At 39.5% G+C, this 23871-nt stretch overlaps 1 protein-coding gene and 1 pseudogene across 1 annotated transcript; one reads left to right on the forward strand and one right to left on the reverse strand.

Annotated features, from left to right (window-relative positions):
• Positions 1-11: 11 nt before the first annotated feature.
• LOC122060752 lies at positions 12-19417 on the reverse strand. Its single transcript, XM_042623855.1, is given in 15 exon segments — positions 12-316; positions 404-682; positions 1730-2235; positions 2238-2797; positions 4072-4667; positions 5227-5362; positions 5752-5829; positions 9588-9757; positions 11804-12232; positions 12719-13336; positions 13447-14321; positions 14426-14636; positions 14725-15003; positions 15924-17031; positions 18848-19417. Coding segments are annotated over 15 exon segments (6486 nt in total). The 5' UTR covers positions 19357-19417; the 3' UTR covers positions 12-184.
• Positions 5444-6142, forward strand: LOC122061476 (annotated as a pseudogene).
• Positions 19418-23871: the final 4454 nt, after the last annotated feature.

Genomic DNA, 23871 nt, shown 5'->3' on the forward strand with positions numbered 1-23871 from the left:
TGCATGAAGTTCCATTAAAGATTCCATATTACCCAGTTCCTCAGGTAAATTGCCAAGTTTTGGGCAGCCGGAGAGGGTAAGATTTTCAAGGGATGTCAACTTACAAATGCTTCTTGGAAGATTTACTAGGTTGTTTGCAGTCCTTCAGATTGAGGAAAATCAGTCTATCAAGATTCCCAATGGATTAGTGAATTTCAAACAATTTCTTACAATTCTCAAGCATCAACCTCTCAAGATTTGGGGGCCCTAAGAAGTTGGGAGTTTTGATGAGGCAATTAGAATGACTGAGGTTTAGGACTTTCAAATTTAGGAGTAGCTGCACCAGAGAAGAAGTCTTAGTTTCCATTAAAATGAAATTGATCAAAGGAAAGAATAAGAAATGATTACTAGCTCATATAGTTACCTTGAATTCCTTCCAAACAAGTTTAATGCGGCTATGTTGAATGTCAAGATCAACAAGTTTATCCAAGTTGAAACTAGAAGGTATAGATGTCGAAGGGAATCCATGCCAACATAGCCATCTCAGCTCTTTAGAAAGAAGTTCATAACTTCCCATGAGTTGTAAATAATTGATTTGGAGCAACCTTAGATTGTGCATAATTTTAAATGCCATAGTAGTCAAAGGCACTTCAAATAATTGAGAAGAGTTATCTAGGATGAGGCCTTCAACAATTTCTGTTCCCTGGTAACAAACAGTTTTTGATAGTTAAAGTGTGATTGCTAGAAAAGCAAGGTTCATATTATGAATAAAAGAACTTATGTTATCAGAGGTCCCATATTACCAAGGAGAGGTGGGGTACAAGCATAATTTAATAAAGGGATTTTTTTTTTTGGTAAGAGAGAGAGATTATTTTATTGACACCCTTGAAGGATCAATATAATTGTAGCCTTACTTACATGCCCTTGCTTGATTCTCAAAAGTTATTTAATGCATATTTAATGTAGGGTAAAAAACGAGTTTTCAAAAAGTTGAAAGTCATTTAATGCAATTTCTACATGAAATGACAAATTTACTCTCATTGAAAAAATGGAAAAATCTTGGTAATGCAGCCCTTGCGCATAGGGGGCAAAATGATGCCCTTGAAAAAATACATTAAATGCTTTTGTAATAAAATAAAGAGACAATTGAATGAAGATGACATGTTTTAAATGAACCAAGAGAGGTGTCATTTAGACACTCCCTTTAATAAATAAAAATTTGGGAAAACAGTTCCCACATGCCCATTGGTAATAACCCGTTCCACACTTCCTCTATTCTTTTTCCACGTGGACAGTTGATGTAGCTAATCTGACCGTTGGTAGAGGTCATGGTCAAATTACACACCCATTAAGTTTCAGAGCCTAATTCTATCAAACAACCTCCTGTGTATGACATGCATTCCCATGTATGTCAAAGCTCCCATAGCCTAGCTTTTCAAAGCTCTATTTTGAGATGTGGCAAACTGATCTAATTATAGGGCTGAAACTTGACATGTCAAGGGCCTATCCACAAAATTTGTGCCCGATGCAATGAGCCATATGACAATAGTTCGCATTTAAAGTGAGTAGGAAAGGGTTTCTACAATGCGTACGTAGGAAATAAGCTTTCTTTTCCAAACAAGGGCCTCGGGTATATTTCAAGGTTGATTATGTAGCATATTCCAAAATAAAATTGCAAACAACAGTTATAACAATTGCTTTTCAGTTGTAAAATTTCATAGCAATAAAAGATTTATAAATTCATTCTAACCTTGTGTTTAGTTAATACATCATAGACATCCTCATGAAACCACAATCTACTACGTTTTCCAGGCTCCTTGGGTGATTCTTCATGAACGATTTCTCTTCCCATATCTCGAAGTAGATCATGCATCCTGAGCTTCTTTTGATTATCAATTGTTATGAGAGACCTTTGGACGAGATCTCTAATTCCAATGTCTGGGAAGAAACCACAACCTTCTAATATTCTACTTGCATCATCCTTGTCCTTTCCAATAAAGAAGCATGCAATATCGAGAAATATATCCTTTTGCATCTCATCTAGTGCATCAAAACTCAATCTCAATACACTTTGAAACTGATTATGAGGAACATTTTTTAGTTTCCTTATGGTGCTTTCCCATTCAGGTACACTTCTTTTCGAAAACAAGGAAGAACCAATGACCTCAAGAGCTAACGGAAGACCTCCAACATATTTCACCACACTTTCTGAAAGCTCTATATAATTTTCTATTGGACTGTTTTTTCTAAAGGCAGTTCAGCATCATATACTCCTTCCACTCCAATTTGCTTTAACAGATCCTTATCTCTAGTGGTTACAATGATTCTACTTCCTGGGCCAAACCAATCAACTGTTCTACCTCCACAAAATGCATTAAACTGATACAGTTGATCTACATCATCAAGAACAATAAGAACCTTTTTAGATCGGAGTCTTTCTCTAATAATGTTGACTCCTCTAGCAACGTGCCTTATTTGCAAATTCTCTTTATGTAGAATATCAAAAAGAAGTTGTTCTTGCAAATGGGCTAGACCATTAGATTGTTTTGAAGATTCCCTAACATTTGGAAGAAAGCTGCTGCCTTCAAATTGATGAAATAATAGATTGTAAACAGCCTTAGCAATGGTTGTCTTACCCACTCCACCCATGCCACAAATCCCAACCATGCGAACATCATTTGACTCATTATCTAGCAACACATTTATCTTTTCCACATGAGAAGCTATTTCAATTGGATATTTGGCAACAAACAATGGTGTTTGATTTACCTTAGTTAAGATCTCATCAACAATTTTTTGGATAAATTTTGACTCATACCTGCAACCCATTTAGAAAAATAATATAGAATGAGATAAAATTAGTTTGGGATGAAAGTCATGAGACATAAAAGAAAAAGGAAAGGGGAGAGTGCAGTAAAATTGATGATGTCTTTTTTTTTTTTTAATTTTTTATTATTAGTTTCTGTAATAATATAACATAGCATCTAAATACATAATGGTAACCATACATAATAAGATGTTATTTTAACAATGTCTAATCGAAGACGAAAACTAATTGAAAAGTAGAAAAAGAGGGGGAAAAAAAATGGAAAGATAGATACCAATTTGTTTGAATGAGTCCTCACATCTTTCTGATGTGATGATTAGTTTTCCAGTTTAAATTTTTAATGGGCAAGGGATTGCTTCTTAGTCACAAGGGTCCTACACCAGTGCACAGCATCAACTCAGGGGGTAGGGTGGTAATTTCACCACCCCCTTGTGTCTGGTCATTCACGATTGGAAAGCTTTCTTTATGGTTATCATAGTTGTCAAGGCAATTCCTAGGTAACAAGGTAGTTATTTAGGGAGGGAGCGGGTCTCTGATTTGGGGATTTGGGTGGTTAGATGCATGGGGAGTTTCTGCTTGTAGATTCTATTATGATATCTTGTATTGGCGAAGATCAATGAGTAGATCTGAAACCCATATTTATAACCATGTGGTCATGGGTTCGAGTTGGGAAACAACTAGTTTCCCAACTAACAAGGGTTTTTTTCTGGTAGGACACCTAACAAGGGTTAAGGCTACATATATTATGATCCTCCTTAGACACCACAATGATAGCCTCGTGAATTGGATACATTTTTATCTGCATTATACTAATCTATACGGCCTTACCTACAAAATATGAACGTCAAAAAAATCTGAACGATCCTATCAAAATATCTGAACGATCTTGACCCTAGTTTTAAAAATTGGATTGGATCAGTATCGGTTGAGACACATCCCCTATCTTGACCAATCCGATATTGATCCACTGGTAGCGTATAAGGGTAAAATAAGGTAAATCCATCAGATCTAGTCCGATCCTGACCGATACTAATCCGATCTAAATCGGTATTGGTTGAGACCAATCCTGGGTCTCAAAACCTTGATCTTGACTGGAAGTCTGGGACTCTGGAACGGTCACTTCCCAGGTTGACTCGCTGAGTTTCAAAATTCAAAACGGGTCAACAAAGAATCAAAACTCAGTTCTCCCATCAGTCTCTTTAGTCATCAGCTTTTCTGATGGGCAAAATCAAATAAATAACAGAGAAGGATTGAATTATAGTTACCCATTTGCAATGTTCTGCAAATCCCACCCAGACAAGTTCGCAGCTTCAGTGAGAGCTTTCCTCCAGCTCTCCACCTTCTCCATCTCCAACTTGAACTGAATCTCATGCCTATCAAATGCTTGCGCAAAAGTCCCACTCTGTTTCTGAACATCAGATGGATCCACATAATAAAAGATCGGCAGAACCGTTTGACCGATTGTTCTCTTACATTCAAGTATCTTCACCAGCTCATCGAGGCACCATCTTGAAGAAGCATAATTCTTGGAGAAAACTATAAGCGCAATCCTTGATTCTTCAATGGCTTTCACCACTTCCAAGGAGATATCTTCTTCTCTCCTGAGTTCATTCTCGTCTCTGAATGTGTGAATTCCTGCTCGAATCAAAGCGGCGTAGAGGTGGTCGGTGAAGCCTTTACGTGTATCTTCACTACTGAAGCTCAAGAAGACTTCGTAGGTCCATGGACGGGGGATAGTGTAGGAAGAAGAGGCTTTACCTTCTTGGGTGTTCATTGGAGGAATTGATAAGCAAAATAGTTGGGTCTGAAGGGGTAACTCTGTTTTGTTTCTGGTGAATTGGGAGAGCTTAGAAGGCGGGTCTCAACACCAAGCAAGGCAGTCCAGAAGAAATGGTTGATGGATGCTGAAGTTCTATTGGGGATATCATTGCTTCACACTCATAAAGGCGCGATGAACGGGTAATGAAGAAGAGAACTAGATTATTCAAGAGAAAGCTTGTTTTCAACGCGTTTGCGCGTTTATGAGAAAGTTACGGAGCTCAGATCCCTATTTTTTAAGCCAGGTTTGAACAATAGCAAAAGAGATTTTTTTTTTTTATTCTTTTTGGGATTATGATATTAGCAACTTGTAGAGAAGAGAAGAATCGGAATAGAAAATATGATAAGACGTGGAGGAGAAATGTGGCAGTAGTTTGACATGTGGCGCTGTAGAGTGGCCGGGGATTTTGGAGAAGAGGAGGAGAAACGCCGAAGGTGGTGAATAGGCAGGACAGGATCAGAGAGATACCTGAAGGTTCTTGGAAGGACGTCGCCGGTTCCATCGGTACTATTCCCGGTATGTTTGTTTCGGTACCATAAGCTACACTAATGGCCAGGTAAGTCTTTGTGGGGGCTAAATCCACTCAGGCATTTGCACAAACAGATAAAGTGGTGGGAACCGCAACGCCGCTAGAAGAAGAATCGGGAGCGAGGAAGGCTTCCTGGCGCCTCTCCACGGGAGACGAGTTAACGATACAATGGGATTCCTCATCATCCTCACTGGATCTCTCCTTCCGCCTAGCCATCCGAAAAGGTAGAACTCTAATTATTGGAAACTTGGAATGAACAAAATTCATGTGAGGTTTCTAAGAGGTAGGAACATGCAGCACCTTGTATGAGAGAGAAATCAGATCGAAGTCCAGGGCAAGAACCAGGAGGAGAAGAAGAAGAAGATTTTGTGACAGTAGTTTGATTTACGCCAGACACCCCAAATGGGATTTGTGAATCTCTACAAATCCCAAAACATCACAAGGATGAGAATCTATTCTCCAAATCAAGCAATTCTAGATGCCCTCAAGGGCTCCAACATTGAACTCATGTTGGGTATCCCAAACTCTGAACTTGAAGGCATAGCAACCAACACTTCCACTGCAATAGGCTGGGTCAAGAAGAATGTATTAGCCTACTCTCCTAGTATCAGATTCCGATATATTGTTGTTGGCAATGAAGTCCCATTACTAGTAATAATTCCCAGTTCCTTCTCCCTGCAATGCAAAATATTCACGGCAAAATAGCATCAGCAGGCCTACAGAACCAAATCAAGGTGTCCACAGCTCTCAGTACCGACCTCCTTGGGAACTCTTTCCCTCAATCCCAAGATGCATTCAGGGACGAGGTACGATCATTTATAGACCCAATTATTAGCTTCCTCGCCGACAATGGTATGCACAACCCTTCCCTTTTGTTGTGAATGTGCATATAGATCTTGGACAAAGATTTCTTCCCAGCATAGAGTAGAGAAATTTCGGAGGACTTGATCCGCATTCAGAAATTTCTTCTCCACCTATTATGTGACCATGTGTGATAGGACGCTTAGGTTATCATTATAATCTAACTCCCCATTGACGATAAGAGATGGGTTTGGATCTTCCCTCCACACCAATGGTGTAAGGAAATTCAATCCATATACAAGAGTGACAATGGCCCAGGTTGGGCTGGGTTCTCTAAAACCCCAACCCAACCCAACCCAACCCTAAGGTCTCTTGACTCAGACTTAGGTTGGGCTGGAATATCTCAGCTCAAGCCCAACCTTGTCAGGCACAGTCTAACCCAACTCGATCCTAATTGGACTAGGTTTGCCCTGATTAACCCTGACAGCCCCTTTATATTATCATTTGTGTCTTTATATGCACTAAGAAAAAAATGAAACACATTATTAGTTTGATATTAATTAATAAAACCAAGACTATATATACCATGTAAATATAAACACTAAAATGAAAAACAGTTCATATTTCATTAAACAAACTTCAAAGTTCAACCCCACCCCTCAAATTTTTTTTTTTTTTTTTTTTTTTTGATGAATATTTTTCAATAGATGAAGATCATATTCTCTTATCATATATAGATTAAGATAGACATATGTCCATCGGGTTGGGTTGGGTTAGGTTGGGCCAAGCTAGGCCCAATGCCTTAGCCCAGCCCAACCTTGGGGTTTCTTTTATAGTCCTAGCCTAAGACCACTCTTTGGGTTAACAATTTAACCCTAACCCTGTCCAGGCTCAGGGAGGGTTCATGCAGGTTTGGACTAGCCGAACTTTATTGACACCCCCTATATTGAACTATTCCCTTGTATTTCCAATCATCAAACCGAAATTGTCCAAGGACAGACTGGCTAAATGGGTGGATATTGATCCATTGTGTGTGTTTTGCCACAATCAACAAGAATCCATGTGGCATATCTTATTTGAATGCGAATTTTTGAGAAGAATTTAGGTGGTATGTCCGTTGGGTTTTAAACTTGAGTGCTTTCCTTTTCTGTCAATCAATAAGCTTATTATGTACTATTTTAATTCTCTTGATATCACTAGGAATGAATTGCAATTTCTCGTTGATACAATGTTCATCATATGTTACCAGATTTGGAATCACACGAACCGGATTTTATTCAGCTCAAAAAACCCAAATCCAATCCATATTCTCAAACTGGTGGAATACTGGACTGCAAATGGGGTCAACAGTACTATCTTTACAAGAGGAGGAATGCTACCTATAACTACCCTGTGACAAACACACCCCCACCATTAAAAATCTATGTTTAGTTGTCACTGCTTACACCGATGAGGGGGGAAAATTTCGGGATGGACTTTCTCCTTCATTTTAAATAATCTATGTATTTTATCTCAAGCAAATTATTTGTAGACAAGAAAAAATGGTGAGGCAGCTACAAAGGGACATAGAAGGAGTGAAGGTGGCAAACAGAAAAGGATGGAAGGTGGATTTGGTGCGGAGCAATGTGGAAGATCTCTGAAGTTTTTTGGATATATTTAGCCTGGAACATTTAGGGCGTGTTTGGTTAGGTAAACCTATAGAAAGTCGATCTTTAGGATAGCCTTGAGTGGCTATTCCTCTCTAACTGGTTCAAAGGCATTGTGTGTTAAAAGACGTCGAGTCTCCTCGTGACTGATTTGTTGCACGGGTTAGGTGTGGCTGCATGTAACCTTCAAAGGAGGCTCTTAGGAACCTCACATTACCTACGTCAATATTTAGAGTTTATTTGATACATGACTAATATTTTCCATAACTCATATAAAGCTCTATTCGTTTGTTGAGTAAAGGAGGCTCTATTCATAGTTCCCTACACTCTTACGTATGCAAATCCTTCGTTATTCTTCGAGATCTTTTCTTTTTTTCGTTGTATACAACTTCTGTATATGTAAAGATCAAATATGCCAGACCCCATTCAGCTTTCTCCAGCTTTTGAATTGATTGCTTCCAAGGATTTCCAGTTAAGGCAACAAAACATTGTGAAGATTTGGCACTTAAGTCAAATCTTGGAGGCTTTTATGTGCTTCATCTTCCTCTTTGTTGAGACTGAATTTGTGTTTGTATTCCTTTATCTCTCAATTGAGAGAAAATTACATTATATAGAGATTGATCACAACCCTAGACAACTAAGGTTTTGTACTATATAGGTAAGAATCAAAATAAAAAGGATACATGAAATATACTCCTACCAAAACTAGGCTATCAATATATGAAAGATGTATATTGAGCTACCCGATTGGGTAGAACTCAAATACATTAATACACCCCCTCAAGATGAAGAATGAGAAGATTGAATCTTCAGCTTGTCACGTAAAAATTGGAACCGCGTCATTGCTAATGCCTTGGTCATAACATCTACAATTTGATCCTTAGTGGAAATAAATTGAACTGAGAGCTAGCGGTTGGCCACCCGTTCACACACAAAATGATAGTCGATTTCGACATGCTTGGTACGGTCATGAAACATATTGTTGGCTGATGGGTAAGTGGGTCCAATTTTGTCACACCACAAGACTGAGGGACCACTGATAGGCAGGTGAAGTTCCTTGAATAGAGACTCCAACCAGATAAGCTTAGTGGAAGTGTAAGCCAAGGCTTTATACTCTACCTCAGTGGATGACTGTGCAACAATTTTCTGTTTGCGAGCTGTCCAAGAGATGAGGTTTGGGCTGAGGAAGATAGCATAACCTCCTGTGGAGCTAGAACTCAGTCTGCATCACTGAAGGCATGTAGCGGAGATAGATCACTAAAGGAGAAGCTCTTGAGAGTGTGTGGCCTTAAGATAGCATGGGATGCGTTTAACCAGTGTCCAATTGTCTTCAGTGGGAGCATGCATGTACTGACACGCCCTCTTGACGACAAAACTTACATCAGGCTTCGTAAGGGTAATGTACTGAAGGACTCCAATGATGGAGTGATACCTTGTGGGATTAGAATACGGTGTACTCCCTGAGTGAGACGACTTTGTAGTAGGGCCATTAGGGTTTCCAATGGCTTGCAATCAACCATGCGAGCACTTTTGAGCAAATCATCAATATAGTGCTCTTGAGATAAGAGAAGGCCAAGAGGGTGCTGGACGACCGCTATACCAAGAAAGAAATGCAAAGGACCAAGATCCTTAATAGAAAATTCTTTTGCCAGCCATTGAAGAAGCATAGTTACTTGGGAAGGGGAACTACTTGTGACAAGAATATCATCCTCATAAATCTAGATATAGACATAGGTGGTGCCCTAATGATAAATGAATAGAGATGGGTCTGTCCGTGAAGCATGAAATCCCAATTGGATCAAGAACTGACTCAGTCTTTGGAACCAGGCTCAGGGAGTTTTGTTTGAGCCCATATAATGAACGATGAAGGTGACAAACATGGCACTGTTGAGTTTTATCCTCAAACCTGGTGGCTGGACCATGTGGACCTCTTCATGAAGGAATCCATGAAGGAATGCATTGTGGACGTCCAACTAGCAGACTGACCACTCATAAGATACTGCAATTGCTAGAATGGAGCGAATGGTGGTTGATTTAGCCACTGGGTTGAAAGTATCAACGTAGTCTAGGCATTTTGGTTGGTGGAAGCCCTTGGCAACAAGGCATGCCTTATACCACTCAAGGGAACCATCAGCCTTGTGCTTGATTCGAAACACCTGCTTGCAACCAATTAAATTCTGCTTACAACCAGTTAAATTCATCTAAGTAGAGCAGGGAACCAAAGACCATGTAGCATTGAATGAGGGCATTGAATTCCTTAGCTATTGCTTGACATTCTTCTAGGATTTTTTGAGCTTGGGTGAAGTAGGTTGGTTCAGTGGTGGTGAGAGAGGTGGCAGTTAAGGCATTGGGGCAGGCCTGAGTTGCATGCGACGAAGGCGAGTAGGTGGGGGATCTGGTTGAGGGAGCAATTGAAGACAAGTGGGTGGTGGGGAAGGTGAGGTCGACGATTGAGGTGTAGCAGGGTTGGTTTCAACGTAGATGGAGGTGAGGGGGCATGTTCAGTGAGGAGGGGATAGAGGCAAAGATGGGCCCAGGGTATGTAGGAGGAGGTGAGAGGGATAGAGGTAATAGGGGACTGAGCTGGGAAAGGTATTGGAGGGCTCAGGTTTGGACTAAGGATAGGAGAGGGTAGGGCAGTTGGCAAGGGTGGAGAAGGAGGGAGGACACCAATAGGGGCAAAAGCCCACTGGATTGAGGAGAGAAGAGCCTGTGGATACAGATCAAGTAGAGAATGGATGGAGAAAGGGAAACAAGACTCATCAAAGCGAACATGACGAGCTATATAAAGACAATTAGTGGTGAGTTCTAGACAACGGTATCCAGAGTGAGAGGTACTGTAACTGAAAAAGACACAAGTGTAGAATTGTCTATGTGATTATTGTATAGACGGAGATAAGGGAAACACAGACACCCAAAAATGCGAAGTAAAGAGAAATTGGGTGCTTTATGAAAAACCAGTTGAAAATGAGTGGTATTTAGCGATACCTGGGACGACATGCGGTTAATGAGGTAGACCGCAATGTCAAAGGCATATTGCTAGTATTGCTTAGGGACAGACACATGGGCAAGGAGGGAGAGACCGGGTTCAACTATGTGTCTATGACGAAGCTCAATCGCACCTTGTTGTTCATGGGTATGTTGGCAGGAGACCCTGTAGGCAATGCCGAGAGCAAAGAAAAAGGTAGGGAGGGAAGGGTATTCACCACCACAATCTGTTTGAATTGATTTGAGTTTGCTAGAAAAATGACGTTTAATTAGAGCATGAAATTCATGAAAAATTCAAAACACATCAAATTTATAGACCATAGGATAAAACCAAAGATATTTTGAGTAATCATCAACAAAGATGACAAAATATTAAAACATTCAGGGGAGGAGGTGGCACAAGGGCCCTATACATCACTATAAACCAAGTCAAGAGGAAACAAACTGACAAATGAAGAAGGACCGAAAGACAATTTACTGGCTTTACCAAGTTGACAAGCCATAAAACGTTACTCCACCGTGTGGACTGACTCGGGAGATTATTATCACATAACATCAACTTAAGGAGATGCTCATGTGAATACCCCAGGCGACGATGCTAGCCATCAAGTGTTGTCCGCTCAGCAATATTGACAGAAGGAAGAATAGGGGCTTGAAGGTTGTAAAGATCGTTGTTATTTGGACCGGAGAGGAGGGCCAACTTGGTTAATTGATCATTGACAACAAAATGAATAGCATGGAATTCAAAAAACACATTATTTTCTTTAGCAATATCCAGATTGAGAGTAGAGGCTTAAAAATTGAAGGAACAAATAAAACATTGGAAAGACGAAAAGATGGGAAGGAGAAGATGATGGACTAGTGGTAGAGCCAATATGTGAGATGGGAGTACCCTTAACGTTGCTAACTTGTAATTTATCCGTAGCTGTGTACCTGTGTAGGGGTCATAGGTGGAGAGGGAATGGAGTCAAGGATAACATGGTGAGAGGCACCAATGTCTGGGTACTAGGTTAGGGAGTTGTTGGGCGGGTAGGATGGTATTGGGAGGAGGGGCGAGTTGGGGTGAGCATAGTGTGCCGAGGGTGGGTAAGATGGAGGGCGATAGTTGTGGGTGTAGGGAGAGGGTTTGGATTGGGTTTGGGGTGCAGGATTGCGGTAGAAGCAGGTGGCAGCCTCATGGTTGGTGCGTTGGCAGATGGTGCAAAAGAAATTACCTCAATGACCACATACTTGGCCATGCCCCTACGACCCCTGGAAGAGCCGGGGTCAGAGGAGGCACCGTTCTCATTAGAGGAAGGGGAGGACCGTTGGGTGGTATTGGCAGTTGGTGTCACAACTTTATCAGATAGGCTAACCTTGTGAAAAGCACGCATGCTTTCGTGGCTCAAAAGAAGGCCGTGGAGCTCTGTATAGGAGGGAATTGCAGCGTGTGTGAGAAGAGAGGGAACAATCTCCTGTAAAACTTCTTTAAGGCCATGAAGAACATGGATGTTAAAATCCTGAGGAGTGAGAGGCTTCCCAGTAGCAGCTAGTACATCGGTAATTGTCTTTGTCCATTGGAGAAAATCAGTCACAGTTTCATCGGATGTTTGACAGAGGTTACAGTTTTGTACCATCAAGAAAGCCAAAAAGACTCCTTTGCCCTTCAAAAATGGCACATGTTTTTTCTTCCACAAGAGAAAATTGGTGTGTGTGAGTTTGAGAGAAAGGAAGGGATGAGGAGAAGCAAAGGAGGGTGGTGTGTTAGGTACAGCCACAGCTGTGGAGGTGGCGGCAAGATGGAGAGATGGGAGGTCGGTAGCCATGAGGAAGAGAGTGCACAGAGAGAGGTGCACAGGAGAGAAGGATCAAAAGCTTGTGGGAGCTGGTAAAAACAAAAAGAGAAGAAAAAACCTATGCTACCAAGACTGAATTTGTGTTTGTACTTTGTACTCCTTTAGCTCTCAATTGAGAGAAGATTACATTATATAGAGATTGATCACAGCCTTAGTCAACTAGGATTTTGTACAATATAGGTAAGAATCTAAAATAAGAAGGATACATGAAATATACTCCTACCAAAACTAGGCTACCAATATATGAAGGGTGTATATTGAGTTACCCAATTGGGTAGGACTCAATATATATCAATACTCTTCAAGACGTTCTTTCTGGCCAGGCTCAGGCCCTCGGCCCTCACTTGACAAACCATTAATAGATCTCAGCTCATTGTCATTGTAGCCTTTCGTAGCATCTGTATTAAGGTCTTTGATAATTTCTGGGACATTTGAAGGAGAACCCTTCTCATCTGGCTGGTACACTAGATGGATCCCACACTTCTTCACCAGGATTGAGTGATCTATACCGAAATGATTCCCAGAAACAATATCTGGAATATAACCCCAATATTGCTCTATTTCTATTGAAATCTCCACTTTATCCCCACCTTCCAAAGGATTCTCGAACTCAGTATGTGGTATATGACCCACCCAGATTTGATCTTTACATGTGATTGGGGTTTCATGTTGGTTTGGAACGTAGTACCAACGAAGACCAGTGGTTTTATTGCAAATAGAAATTGAAGGAGCTGCAAGCACATCAGTACCTTCTACTTCAGCTGCATAAATAGCACATACTGTGAAGCCTTGAATCTTATAATCCAAAAGTTGAGGCACCTCAAAAGATAACGAGGATCCGACACTCTGATGGCTAAACCATTCTGGAACATCACTTCCACTAAGAAAGATGTCAAACTTGCCAAACAGTCCCTGTTCCATGCAAAATTAATCATGTGTTTAGCATGCTTTCATGTGTGTGTGTGTGTGTGTGTGTGTGTGTGTGTGTGTGCAGGGAGAGAGAGAGAGAGAGAGAGAGAGACCTGAAGGAAGCTCTTCCAAACAATATCTGGCAATTTCTTGTATGGTGATTCCAAACCCTCTTGTTCTGCAATCTCTAGTTCATTCTTATTGCCAGTAAGCAACATTGATGTGCAACCATCAGCAAACAGATCCCTTAAACTTGTAGAAAAGTCTGGAAGTGACTGAAGCCTTGTGCAGTTACGCATATAAAGCGTTCGAAGATGAGAAAGTTGGCTTATGCTGGCTGGTAGACTACAAAAATTGTTGTTACTAAGATTTAAATGATGTAACAATGGGAGGTTCAGAAAATTAGGTAAGCCTTCCAATGATTTGCAAGCTTCTATACTCAACCTTTCTATACTAGATGGGAGATCTTCTGGGATAGATTTCAATCTTGTGCAGTCATTCAGAAAAACACTAGAGAGCTTAGAAAGAAGAACCATGTTGACTGGCAATCTCTCCATTGATGTGCAACCTTTTGCTGCCAACTTCACTAAACTTGATGGAAGCTCTGGGAGTTGATCAAGCCTCACGCAACTATCTACAATGAGGGATTCCAGATGAGAAAGGCGATTAATGCTGGCTGGTATGCTACTGAAATTATTTCCACTCAATTTCAAGATTTGTAATGACAGTAGACTTCCCAAATCATTTGGAATTGCACCATCTGAGAGATTGCAGTCGCCAAGATCTAGCTCTCTTAGGGAGCATAAACCAGAAAAAGAAGCCAAGAGTGGTGTTATAAGATTAGGACTCTTCCTTGGTGATGATCTCCATGCTGAAAATAATGAATAACTTGATCTTGAAACAGGTCCTTTAGATCCACGTAAAGATAAGGATTTGAGGTTTCTCAAATGTGAAATGGAAAGGGGTAATTTTGTTATAGCAGTTCCATCTGCATGAAGTTCCATTAAAGACACATATTACCCAGTTCCTCAGGTAGATTGCCAAGTTTCGAGCAGCCAGAGAGGGTAAGATTTTCAAGAGATGTCAACTTACAAATGCTTCTTGGAAGATTTACTAGGTTGTTGCAGTCCTTCAGATTGAGGAAAATCAATCTATCAAGATTCCCAATTGATTGGTGAATTTCAAACAATGTCTTACAATTCTCAAGCATCAACCTCTCAAGATTTGGGAGCCCGATGAAGTTGGGGGTTTTGATAAGGAAACTAGAATGACTGAGGTTTAGGACTTTCAAATTTTGGAGTAGCTGCATCAGAGAAGTAGCATTAGTTTCCATTAAAATGAAATTGATCAAAGGAAAGAATAAGAAAATGATTACTAATTCATATGGTTACCTTGAATTCCTTCCAAACAAGTTTAATGCGGCTATGTTGAATGTCAAGATCAACAAGTTTATCCAAGTTGAAACTAGAAGGTATAGATGTCAAAGGGAATCCATGCCAACATAGCCATCTCAGCTCTTTAGAAAGAAGTTCATAACTTCCCATGAGTTGTAAATAATTGATTTGGAGCAATCTTAGTTTGTGCATATTTTTAAATTCCTTGGTACTCAAAGGCACTTCAAGTAATTGAGAAGAGTTATCTAGGATGAGGCCTTCAACAATTTCTGTTCCCTGCTAACAAACAGTTTTTGATAGTTAAAGTTTGACTGCTAGAAGACCAAGATCCATGTTATGAATAAAAGAAGTTATGTTATCAGAGCTATTACCAAGGAATGAGAGGTGGGGTACAAGATCCACATTCTATCCAAATAAAACATAATTTAATAATATATATATATATATATTTTTTTTTAAGTAAAAGGGATTTTCTTATTGACACCCCTAACGTGTCAATAGATCTATAGCCTCACTTACTTGTCCCTTGTTTATTCTTAAAAATTATTTAATGCATATTTAATGTAAGGGTAAAAAGTGGTTTTCAAAAAGTTGAAAGTCATTAAATGCAATTTTTATGTGAAATGAAAAATTTACTCTTTCTTCTCCCTGATAGCTTGAGCATGGCCCCTACGCTCAGATATAGGGGTGAAATGATGCCCCCACCCCTATGAAATAAATAATCCTACCCCTGTTGATGCTTATGTGAGTTTACTTAATGGCCCCTACATTGGCATAGAGGCTGCGCGACCAAGGAGCTTTCTATACTCTTTGAAAAAAATGAATTAAATGCTTTTGGGAATAAAACAAGGGCAATTGAATGAAGATGTCATGTTATAAATGCACCAATAGATGCGTCATTTAGGGCTGAAACTTGACATATTAAGGGCCTATCTATCCACAAAATTTGGGCCCATGCAATCAGCCATAAGATAGTTGTTTGCATTTAAAGTGATAGTAGGAAAGGGTTTCTACAATGGGAATGTAGGAAATAAGCTTTCTTTTATTTATTTTTTCTTTTCCAAACTAGGGCCTGGGATATATTTCAAGGTTGATTATGTATTAGATGCCAAAATAAAATTGCATAAAACAATAATAACAATTACTTTTCAGTTGTAAATTTCACAGCAGTAAAAGATTTATAAATGAACTCTTACCTTGTGTTTAGTTAATACATCATAGACATCCTCATGAAACCACAATCTACTACGTGCTCCAGGCTTCCTGGGTGATTCTTCATGAACGATTTCTCTTCCCATATCTCGAAGTAGATCATGCATCCCGAGCTTCTTTTGATTATCAATTGTTATGAGAGACCTTTGGACGAGATCTCTAATTCCAATTTCTGGGAAGAAACCACAACCTTCTAATATTCTACTTACATCATCCTTATCCCTTCCAATAAAGAAGCATGCAATATCAAGAAATATATCCTTTTCTGTCCCATCTAGTGCATCAAAACTCAATCTCAATATACCTTGAATCTGATTATAAGGAACATTTTTTAATTTCCTTATGGTGCTTTCCCATTCAGGAATGCTTCTTTTCAAAAGCAGAGAAGAACCCATGACCTCAAGAGCTAATGGAAGACCTCCAACATACTTCACCACGCTTTCTGAAAGCTCTATGTAATTTTCTATTGGACTCTTTTTTCTAAAGGCATGACAACTGAAAAGCTCAAGAGATTCACAAAAATCCAATTCTTTGGCTTCATATACTTCTTCCACTCCAATTTGCTTGACCAGATCCTTATCTCTAGTGGTTACAATGATTCTACTTCCTGGGCCAAACCAATCAAATGTTCTACCTCCACAAAATGCATTAAACTGATACAGTTGATCTACATCATCAAGAACAATAAGAACCTTTTTACATCGGAGTCTTTCTCGAATAACGTTGACTCCTCTAGCAACATGCCTTATTTGCAAATTCTCTTTATGTAGAATATCATAAAGAAGTTGTTCTTGCAAATGGGCCAGACCATTAGGTTGTTTTGAAGATTCCCTAACATTTGGAAGAAAGCTGCTGCCTTCAAATTGGTGAAATAATAGATTGTAAATGGCCTTAGCAATGGTTGTCTTACCCACTCCACCCATGCCACAAATCCCAACCATGCGAACATCATTTGACTCAATATCTAGCAACACATTTATCTTTTCCACACGAGAAGCGATTCCAACTGGATATTTGGCAACAAACAATGGTGTTTGATTTACCTTAGTTAAGATCTCATCAACAATTTTTTGGATAAATTTTGACTCATACCTGCAACCCAATCACCAAATAATATAGAGTGAGATAAAATGAGTTTGGGATGAGAGCCATGCCACATAAAAGAAATAGGAAAGGGGAGAGTGCAGTAAATTTGAAGATGGTTTTTTCATTTTTTTTTAATAATATAAAATAGCATCTAAATACGTAATGGTAACCATACATAATAAGATGTTATTTTAACAATGCCTAATCGAAGATGAAAACTAACTGAAAAGTAGAAAAAGAAAAAGAAAAAAAACCAAAAAAGGGAAAAGAAGGATATCAATTTGTTTGAATGAGTCCTCTCATCATTTTTCTGCTGAGATAATTAGTTTCAAGTTTAAATTTGTAAAGGGCAAGGGATTGCTTCCTAGTCACACGGCTGCTACACCAGTGCACGGGCATCGACTCAAGGGGTAGGGTGGTAATTTCACCACCCCCTTGTGTCTGGGCATACGGGTTAACAATTGGGAAGCTTTCTTCATGGTTATCATAATTGTCAAGGCAATTCCTAGGTAAGAAGATAGTAATTTAGGGTAGGGTAGGGTAGGGTAGGGTAGGGTAGGGAGGGGAGGGAACAAGAACGAAAAGAACGGAAATTCGGAAAAATCATTAAAAAAAAAAAAACCACTATTCTAAAAGATTGTAGCAGCAGTTGTTACAGCTATTGTCCACAAACCCGTGGGATGGGATACAAGACATCGTAACCCTAACATTATGACCATTTCTCATTTTATCCTAGTTTTCAACACATCAACTCGGATGTATTTCATTGTTCAAAAATTCTGAATCTTGTTTTCATCGCCAATTACTTAATAATTTCCACAAGCACAAATTCCACTACAGACTCTTCAGAATCAACCCACAAACCTATGCGATGGATTATAAGACATTGTACCCCCAATAATATGACAATTCCTTATTTTATTCTAATTTTTTCACACATCCATTTCAGCATCATCATCTCAGCCCTAATGAGTTTATCTATCTAATGTTTCTTACCTACTCAAAATTTTGCACCATACTTCATGATCAATCGGTCGATTGTCCTATAAAATTTTCCTTCTAAGTTTTAAAGGAATACGTTGATCACACTACACTACTATATGTGAGTACGGTTATAAATATCAGAATCCATGATACCCAATCCTATATCGGTGGAATAGGGACTATTCTATACAACCTCGCACATTTTGATATCTTGTATTGGCGAAGACCAATGAGTAGATCCCAAAACCGATATTTATAACCATGTGGTCATGGGTTTGAGTTGGGAAATAACTTGCTTCTCCACCTAGGAGGGATTAATACTACATATATTATGACCCTCCTCAGACCCCACAATGGCGAGAGCCTTGTGCATAGGGTACATCTTTATTTGCGTTACACTAATCTATACGGCCTTACCCACAAATTATGAATCAATCCAAGTGAAAAAATCTGAACGATCTTGACCCTAGTTTTAAAAATTGGATTGAATCAGTATTGGCTGAGACCCATCCCCTATCTTGATCAATCCCATATTGATCCACTTGTAACATATAAGGGTAAAATAAGGTAAATCCATCAGATCTAGTCCAATCCCGACTGATTTCAATCCGATCAAGATCGGTATTAGTTGAGACCGATCCAGGGTCTTAAAACCTTGATCTTGCCTGGAAGTCTGGGACCCTGGAACGGTCACTTACCAGGTTGACTCGCTGAGATTCAAATTTCGAAACAGGTGAACAAAGAATCAAACTCAATTCTCCCATCAGTCTCTTAATTCATCAGCATTTCTGATGGACAAAATCAAATAAATAACAGAGAAGGATTGAATAATAGTTACCCATTTGCAATGTTCTGCAAATCCCACCCAGACAAATTCGCAGCTTCAGTGAGAGCTTTCCTCCATCTCCCCACCTTCTCCATCTCCAACTTGAACTGAATCTCATGCCTATCAAATGCTTGTGCAAAAGTCCCACTCTGTTTCCGAACATCAGATGGATCCACATAATAAAAGATCGGCAGAACCGTTTGACCGATTGTTCTCTTACATTCAAGGATCTTCACCAGCTCATCGAGGCACCATCTTGAAGGAGCATAATTCTTGGAGAAAACTATAAGTGCAATCCTTGATTCTTCAATGGCTTTCACCACTTCCAAGGAGATATCTTCTCCTCTCCTGAAATCATTCTCGTCTCTGAATGTATGAATCCCGGCCCGAATCAAAGCGGCGTAGAGGTGGTCAGTGAATCCCTTACGTGTGTCTTCGCAGCTGAAGCTCAAGAAGACTTCATGGGTCCATGGACGGGGAGGAGAGTAAGAAGAAGAGGGTTTATCTTCTTGGTTGTTCATTGGAGTAATTGATAAACAAAATAGTTGGGTCTGGAAGGGGAATTCTGTTTTGTTTCTCTGGTGAAGAGAGGTGGGGTTGGCTTGGGTATCTTTACTTTTTGAAACTCATAAAGTAGTCATGAGCAGGTGAAGAAAAGAAAGCTTGTTTTCAACGCATTTGCGCGTTCTTGAAAACAAAATTCTTTGGGACTATGATCTCAGCAACTTGTAGAGGAAAGAAGAAACAGGATCGAAAAATGACAAACTGATCAGTGGTCATCATACGACTCATATTACTGAGGGAAGAATGACACAAGAGGTCTGGTGCACAAAAGAGCCCATGATATAAAAAACCGATCAGCTGTTCGTACTATCACTTGGTCGTCCAAGTTAGCATCCAACACTTGCTTCTTTTCGTTCTTAAATATACTCCTCTTAACCCTTTTAATGGCAGAAAGTGAGACAAGTATTAGAAGCTAACTTGCACGATCACATAATTGTACGAGTAGTAGATCCTATCTCCATAATATATACTCTCTAGGAGATCAAGAGTTAGAACTTATAGGCTATTATTTAATTTTCCTCCTTAATAAAAAATTAAAAAAAAAAGAAAAAAGCTAACTTAGAACTGTTTTCGCCGTTGTGCTATGATATATATTTTATCTTATTTATGAAAAATAGAAGTCAATTTCATCTGAAATAGTGAAATAACTAAGTAGCTGTTTCAATCTTCAATTTCGAAATTGAAATTACTTCATATCTATTTTGCGAGAGCATGTTGTTTACAACGGCTTCAAACATGAGTAACCATGTAATTTCACATATAAATCCTCTTATAATCCCATTCGAACAATTCATCTAGGTCTTCTTTATAAAAATATGTTAGATGATAAGTTTTCAAGCTTTATTACTTCTCAATTAATTATCAGATAGCTTGGAGACATTGATGGAGTCTCTTAGTAATTTTGTAGATGTGATGGTCCAGATCTGTTTTATTGCCTTGTTTTATCATTTTTCTGTGCTTAGAAACGGAAAAACACCTCAAAAACCATTTGATTTTTCTATTTTCTTTCACTTGTTTTTGGAAGCAGAAATAACAATTTATATCTATTTTTGTGTCTGGAATTAGAAATAGAGAAACTTGTCTGATCTATTTTTCTGTTATTTGAAACAAAAAGAGGGGAAAAAATTCACAAAAATCCCAATGGATTAGGCGATCTACCCAAGCCCTTCTCATAAAATCCCGATAGAAGGCACTGCTCTCCATATCTCGCTACAACTCTCAAGTGGCGACTCCAAAGGAAAAACCTAATGGTGTACCTGCAACTTCCCTTCTCCACTCATCTTTGTCCAAACTTTCGAAGGGGCAGCTCCATCTCCAAGTTCCTGAAGCTCTAGGTTCCCTATAGTTCCCGTAACCCAGCGCTGAGGAACTCTCTCATCACTATGGTTCCTGAAGCTCAAGGTCTGTCGTCTTGCATCGATCAACTAGATTCATCGGTAGTATCTCTACCTGCAACTCCACGATCATCGTTCAACCCATTTTAGAGTTCTTGCCTTGGCCCTAATTTCTTCTCTGATAATGGTGGGGGTTTGGGGTTTTCTCTTGTTGATCTCTGTGGGAAAGATCAACAAAAACCTTTCTAATCTCAAGACCAATTGCTCTTTTTTCTTTTTTTTTTTTTTTTTCTGGGTTGACTCTGTTGTGCCTTTGTCATTTGTTGAGTGGTGAAAAGTGATGGCATTGAAACTGAAAAATTATCATTCATATTTGGGGTTCATGGTTGGCTCTCATGGCTGAAACTAGGCAATGCATCTGAGACTGGAAATTTTTTATTTTGTCTGGATAATTTCTGACCTGGGTATACATCATCAAAGCCTCATCTTGCAACGGGTATGCATCATCTGATATGTTTGAAACTAGATTTAGCAATCGTTAGAAACCCCACCTCCATACTTTACTCTAAATCTTATCAAAGAACTAGAATTCGCACCCCCCCCCCCTTTTTTTGTTGGTTGTCTCTGAAACTGAACCCATAATAGCAAAGTGAAATCTTTAGGAACTCTCCTGAGACCAGAACTTCATCAATTTATATTAACAAGCTGAGGCAACTGAACTAGAGAAAGACCATTCCCTTACACCAAAATGCTTTTGATTAGTAATATAGTAGTTTTCTCTCATGATCAATTTCACTTTGTTTTCCATTTGTCTTTTATAATAAACTCTAAACCCAAGGATTGTTCTTGAGATGAGTCTAGCTCTTCATAAAAGGAGAATCTTTGCCCTTGCAAAAAGACAAGGATGAAATGGGTTTTGTTTTAACCATTATCATGAAACCAAGCTTTGAACATGGACTCGTCCCTTTCAAATAGATTATATATATGCAAGAGATCGAATAAGCAACTAGTTACTGTATCCATTGTTATTTCTCCCTATTTCCTTCCAATTGCTACCTATTTCCTTCCAATTGCTACTTAATTTACCTACAAAAAAAGTGAACTTTACTGCTACAAAAGCTTTTATGCATCATATCTCGGCTATAATGCTTCTTGATTAAGATCCCTACCAGCTCCTACTCTTAATCATTGCTTCGGATCAATCTTAATGTCGTGCCTTCACTCATGTCTTGAATAAAACTATACTGTTGAAAAAGTTTTGGGAAACAGAAAAATCAAACACCTTTTTGCAATTTCAGAAATCATTTCTGTGCTAAAACCTTTTCTGCTATTTCTAGACACAAAAACAGGGTGGGTTGTAGTAGAAAGAAAGACGATGAGGACAGGGCGTTCGTGTTCAAAGAAGAAGAAGAAAAAAAAGAATAAGGGTAAAGGTGTAAAAAAAAGCATACAAAAAGAAAGATACATCATTTTGGGTAGTTTTGAAATAAACAGCTTTCTTTTAGGTATTATAGTAAAACAAATATTGAATTAGGTGGTTTAAAAAGTTCCACGTGACTCCATTGAGCCATTAGCCACGGATAAAAATCCTCTCCAATTCCCATCTCACACAATTTTGTACAATACCCCCTGTAGAGGTCGACACGTGGACAACTTGAATAGACGGCTCAGATGCTTTGTTAGTTGAAGCTCACCAAAACCAATTGAAAGTAAATGAACCGATGCATCCAATGAATCAAACCGGACAAGTTCAACTTTGTGACTAATAGATTAAACTCTCGCTGGAAGCCACTCCCACGACATTCTCTCTCACCCCTCTCTATCTCTCACACCATCTCAACCCTAACAAGCTCGCTCTCATGAACGAGAAGTTCTGTTACCCTGTTACCCTAAGTCGATTCCTCTCTCTCTCTCTCTCTGCTCATAAGGCTATCGCTGATACTCTCAATTTGAATTGGTCCCCCAATATCAATAACAAGATCGATAGAGAAGAGAAGAATTTCTCTTTGGTTCTTCATTTCCTCTACTTCAAGGATTCTCACTCACTCCAGAAGTCATAAATGGTTAAATACAGAAGATGGTAGATAATAGCAATTCACAACAAACCCATCTCAGGATGGCTACAAAACATTATTAATCAGCCCTCCTCCACTTGCCCCCGAAGTGGAACTTGGCTACTTGGGTTGGGGCTAGAAGAAAAAAATAAAAAGGCTACTACCCATAGCCACCGATGGCCTCACAGGCCACAACACTGCTTGGCCGGCCGAGAAAACGGAGATGTGATTGCAGAAATAGATGTGACACCCTCCCCACCTCATCGAAACCAAATCATCGGTGGAGGATTTGTGGCCATTAATAGAGGGGGAGGTGGGTTTGGGAGTAGTTAGGAAGAGAGGAGAGTGAGTGAGGCTGATTCACTCTATTTTAGAAAAGGGGGAAGCAAGCTCAGGTGATGGTTCAAAGCGAACGAGTTAGGGTAGCAGAGTTTCTCCTTCGTGAGAGCAAGCTTGTTAGGGTTCAGAGATGTAACAGAGAGTCAGAGAGGTGAGAGAGAGAGTGTCGTGCGAGTGGCTTCCAAGGGGAGAATTGAACTAGTCCGGTTTGATTCATTGGATAGATCAATTCATTTGCTTCTAACCGGTTTTGGTGGAGCTTCAATCAACAAAGCATCTGAACCGTCAATTTCAAGTTGTCCACGTGTCGACCTCTGCAGGAGGTATTGTACAGAACTGCATGAGATGGGAATTGTAGAGGATTTTTATCCATTAGCCACCGTAAGAGAGACTTCACGAAAAAAGTCCACCAAAATGGCAACCAGGAAATGTGTAGGTGGAAGAGTACTGTTTGACCCGGCAAGGCTGTGGGGTATGGAAGCTATTATCTTTGCTCCATCTCTCCCTACATAAGCTCATTAAATGGAATTGTGGTTTGATACATCCCTAGAGTCTCAAGTACTCTTCTTTTTCCTCTTCTTAGTACCTAAGAAGGAAGAAGCAGTCCTCATATAGGATATGGATCCCACGCTGCTCCTTCTTGTTGGGCTGCTAATGGTCTGCCTAAACAGAACAGGTCGCTCTCTCTCTCTCTCTCTCTCTCTCTCTCACACACACACACACACACACACGAGATCATATGTGG

Source organism: Macadamia integrifolia, chromosome 14 (assembly GCF_013358625.1).
Source record: "Macadamia integrifolia cultivar HAES 741 chromosome 14, SCU_Mint_v3, whole genome shotgun sequence".
Taxonomy (NCBI): domain Eukaryota; kingdom Viridiplantae; phylum Streptophyta; class Magnoliopsida; order Proteales; family Proteaceae; genus Macadamia; species Macadamia integrifolia.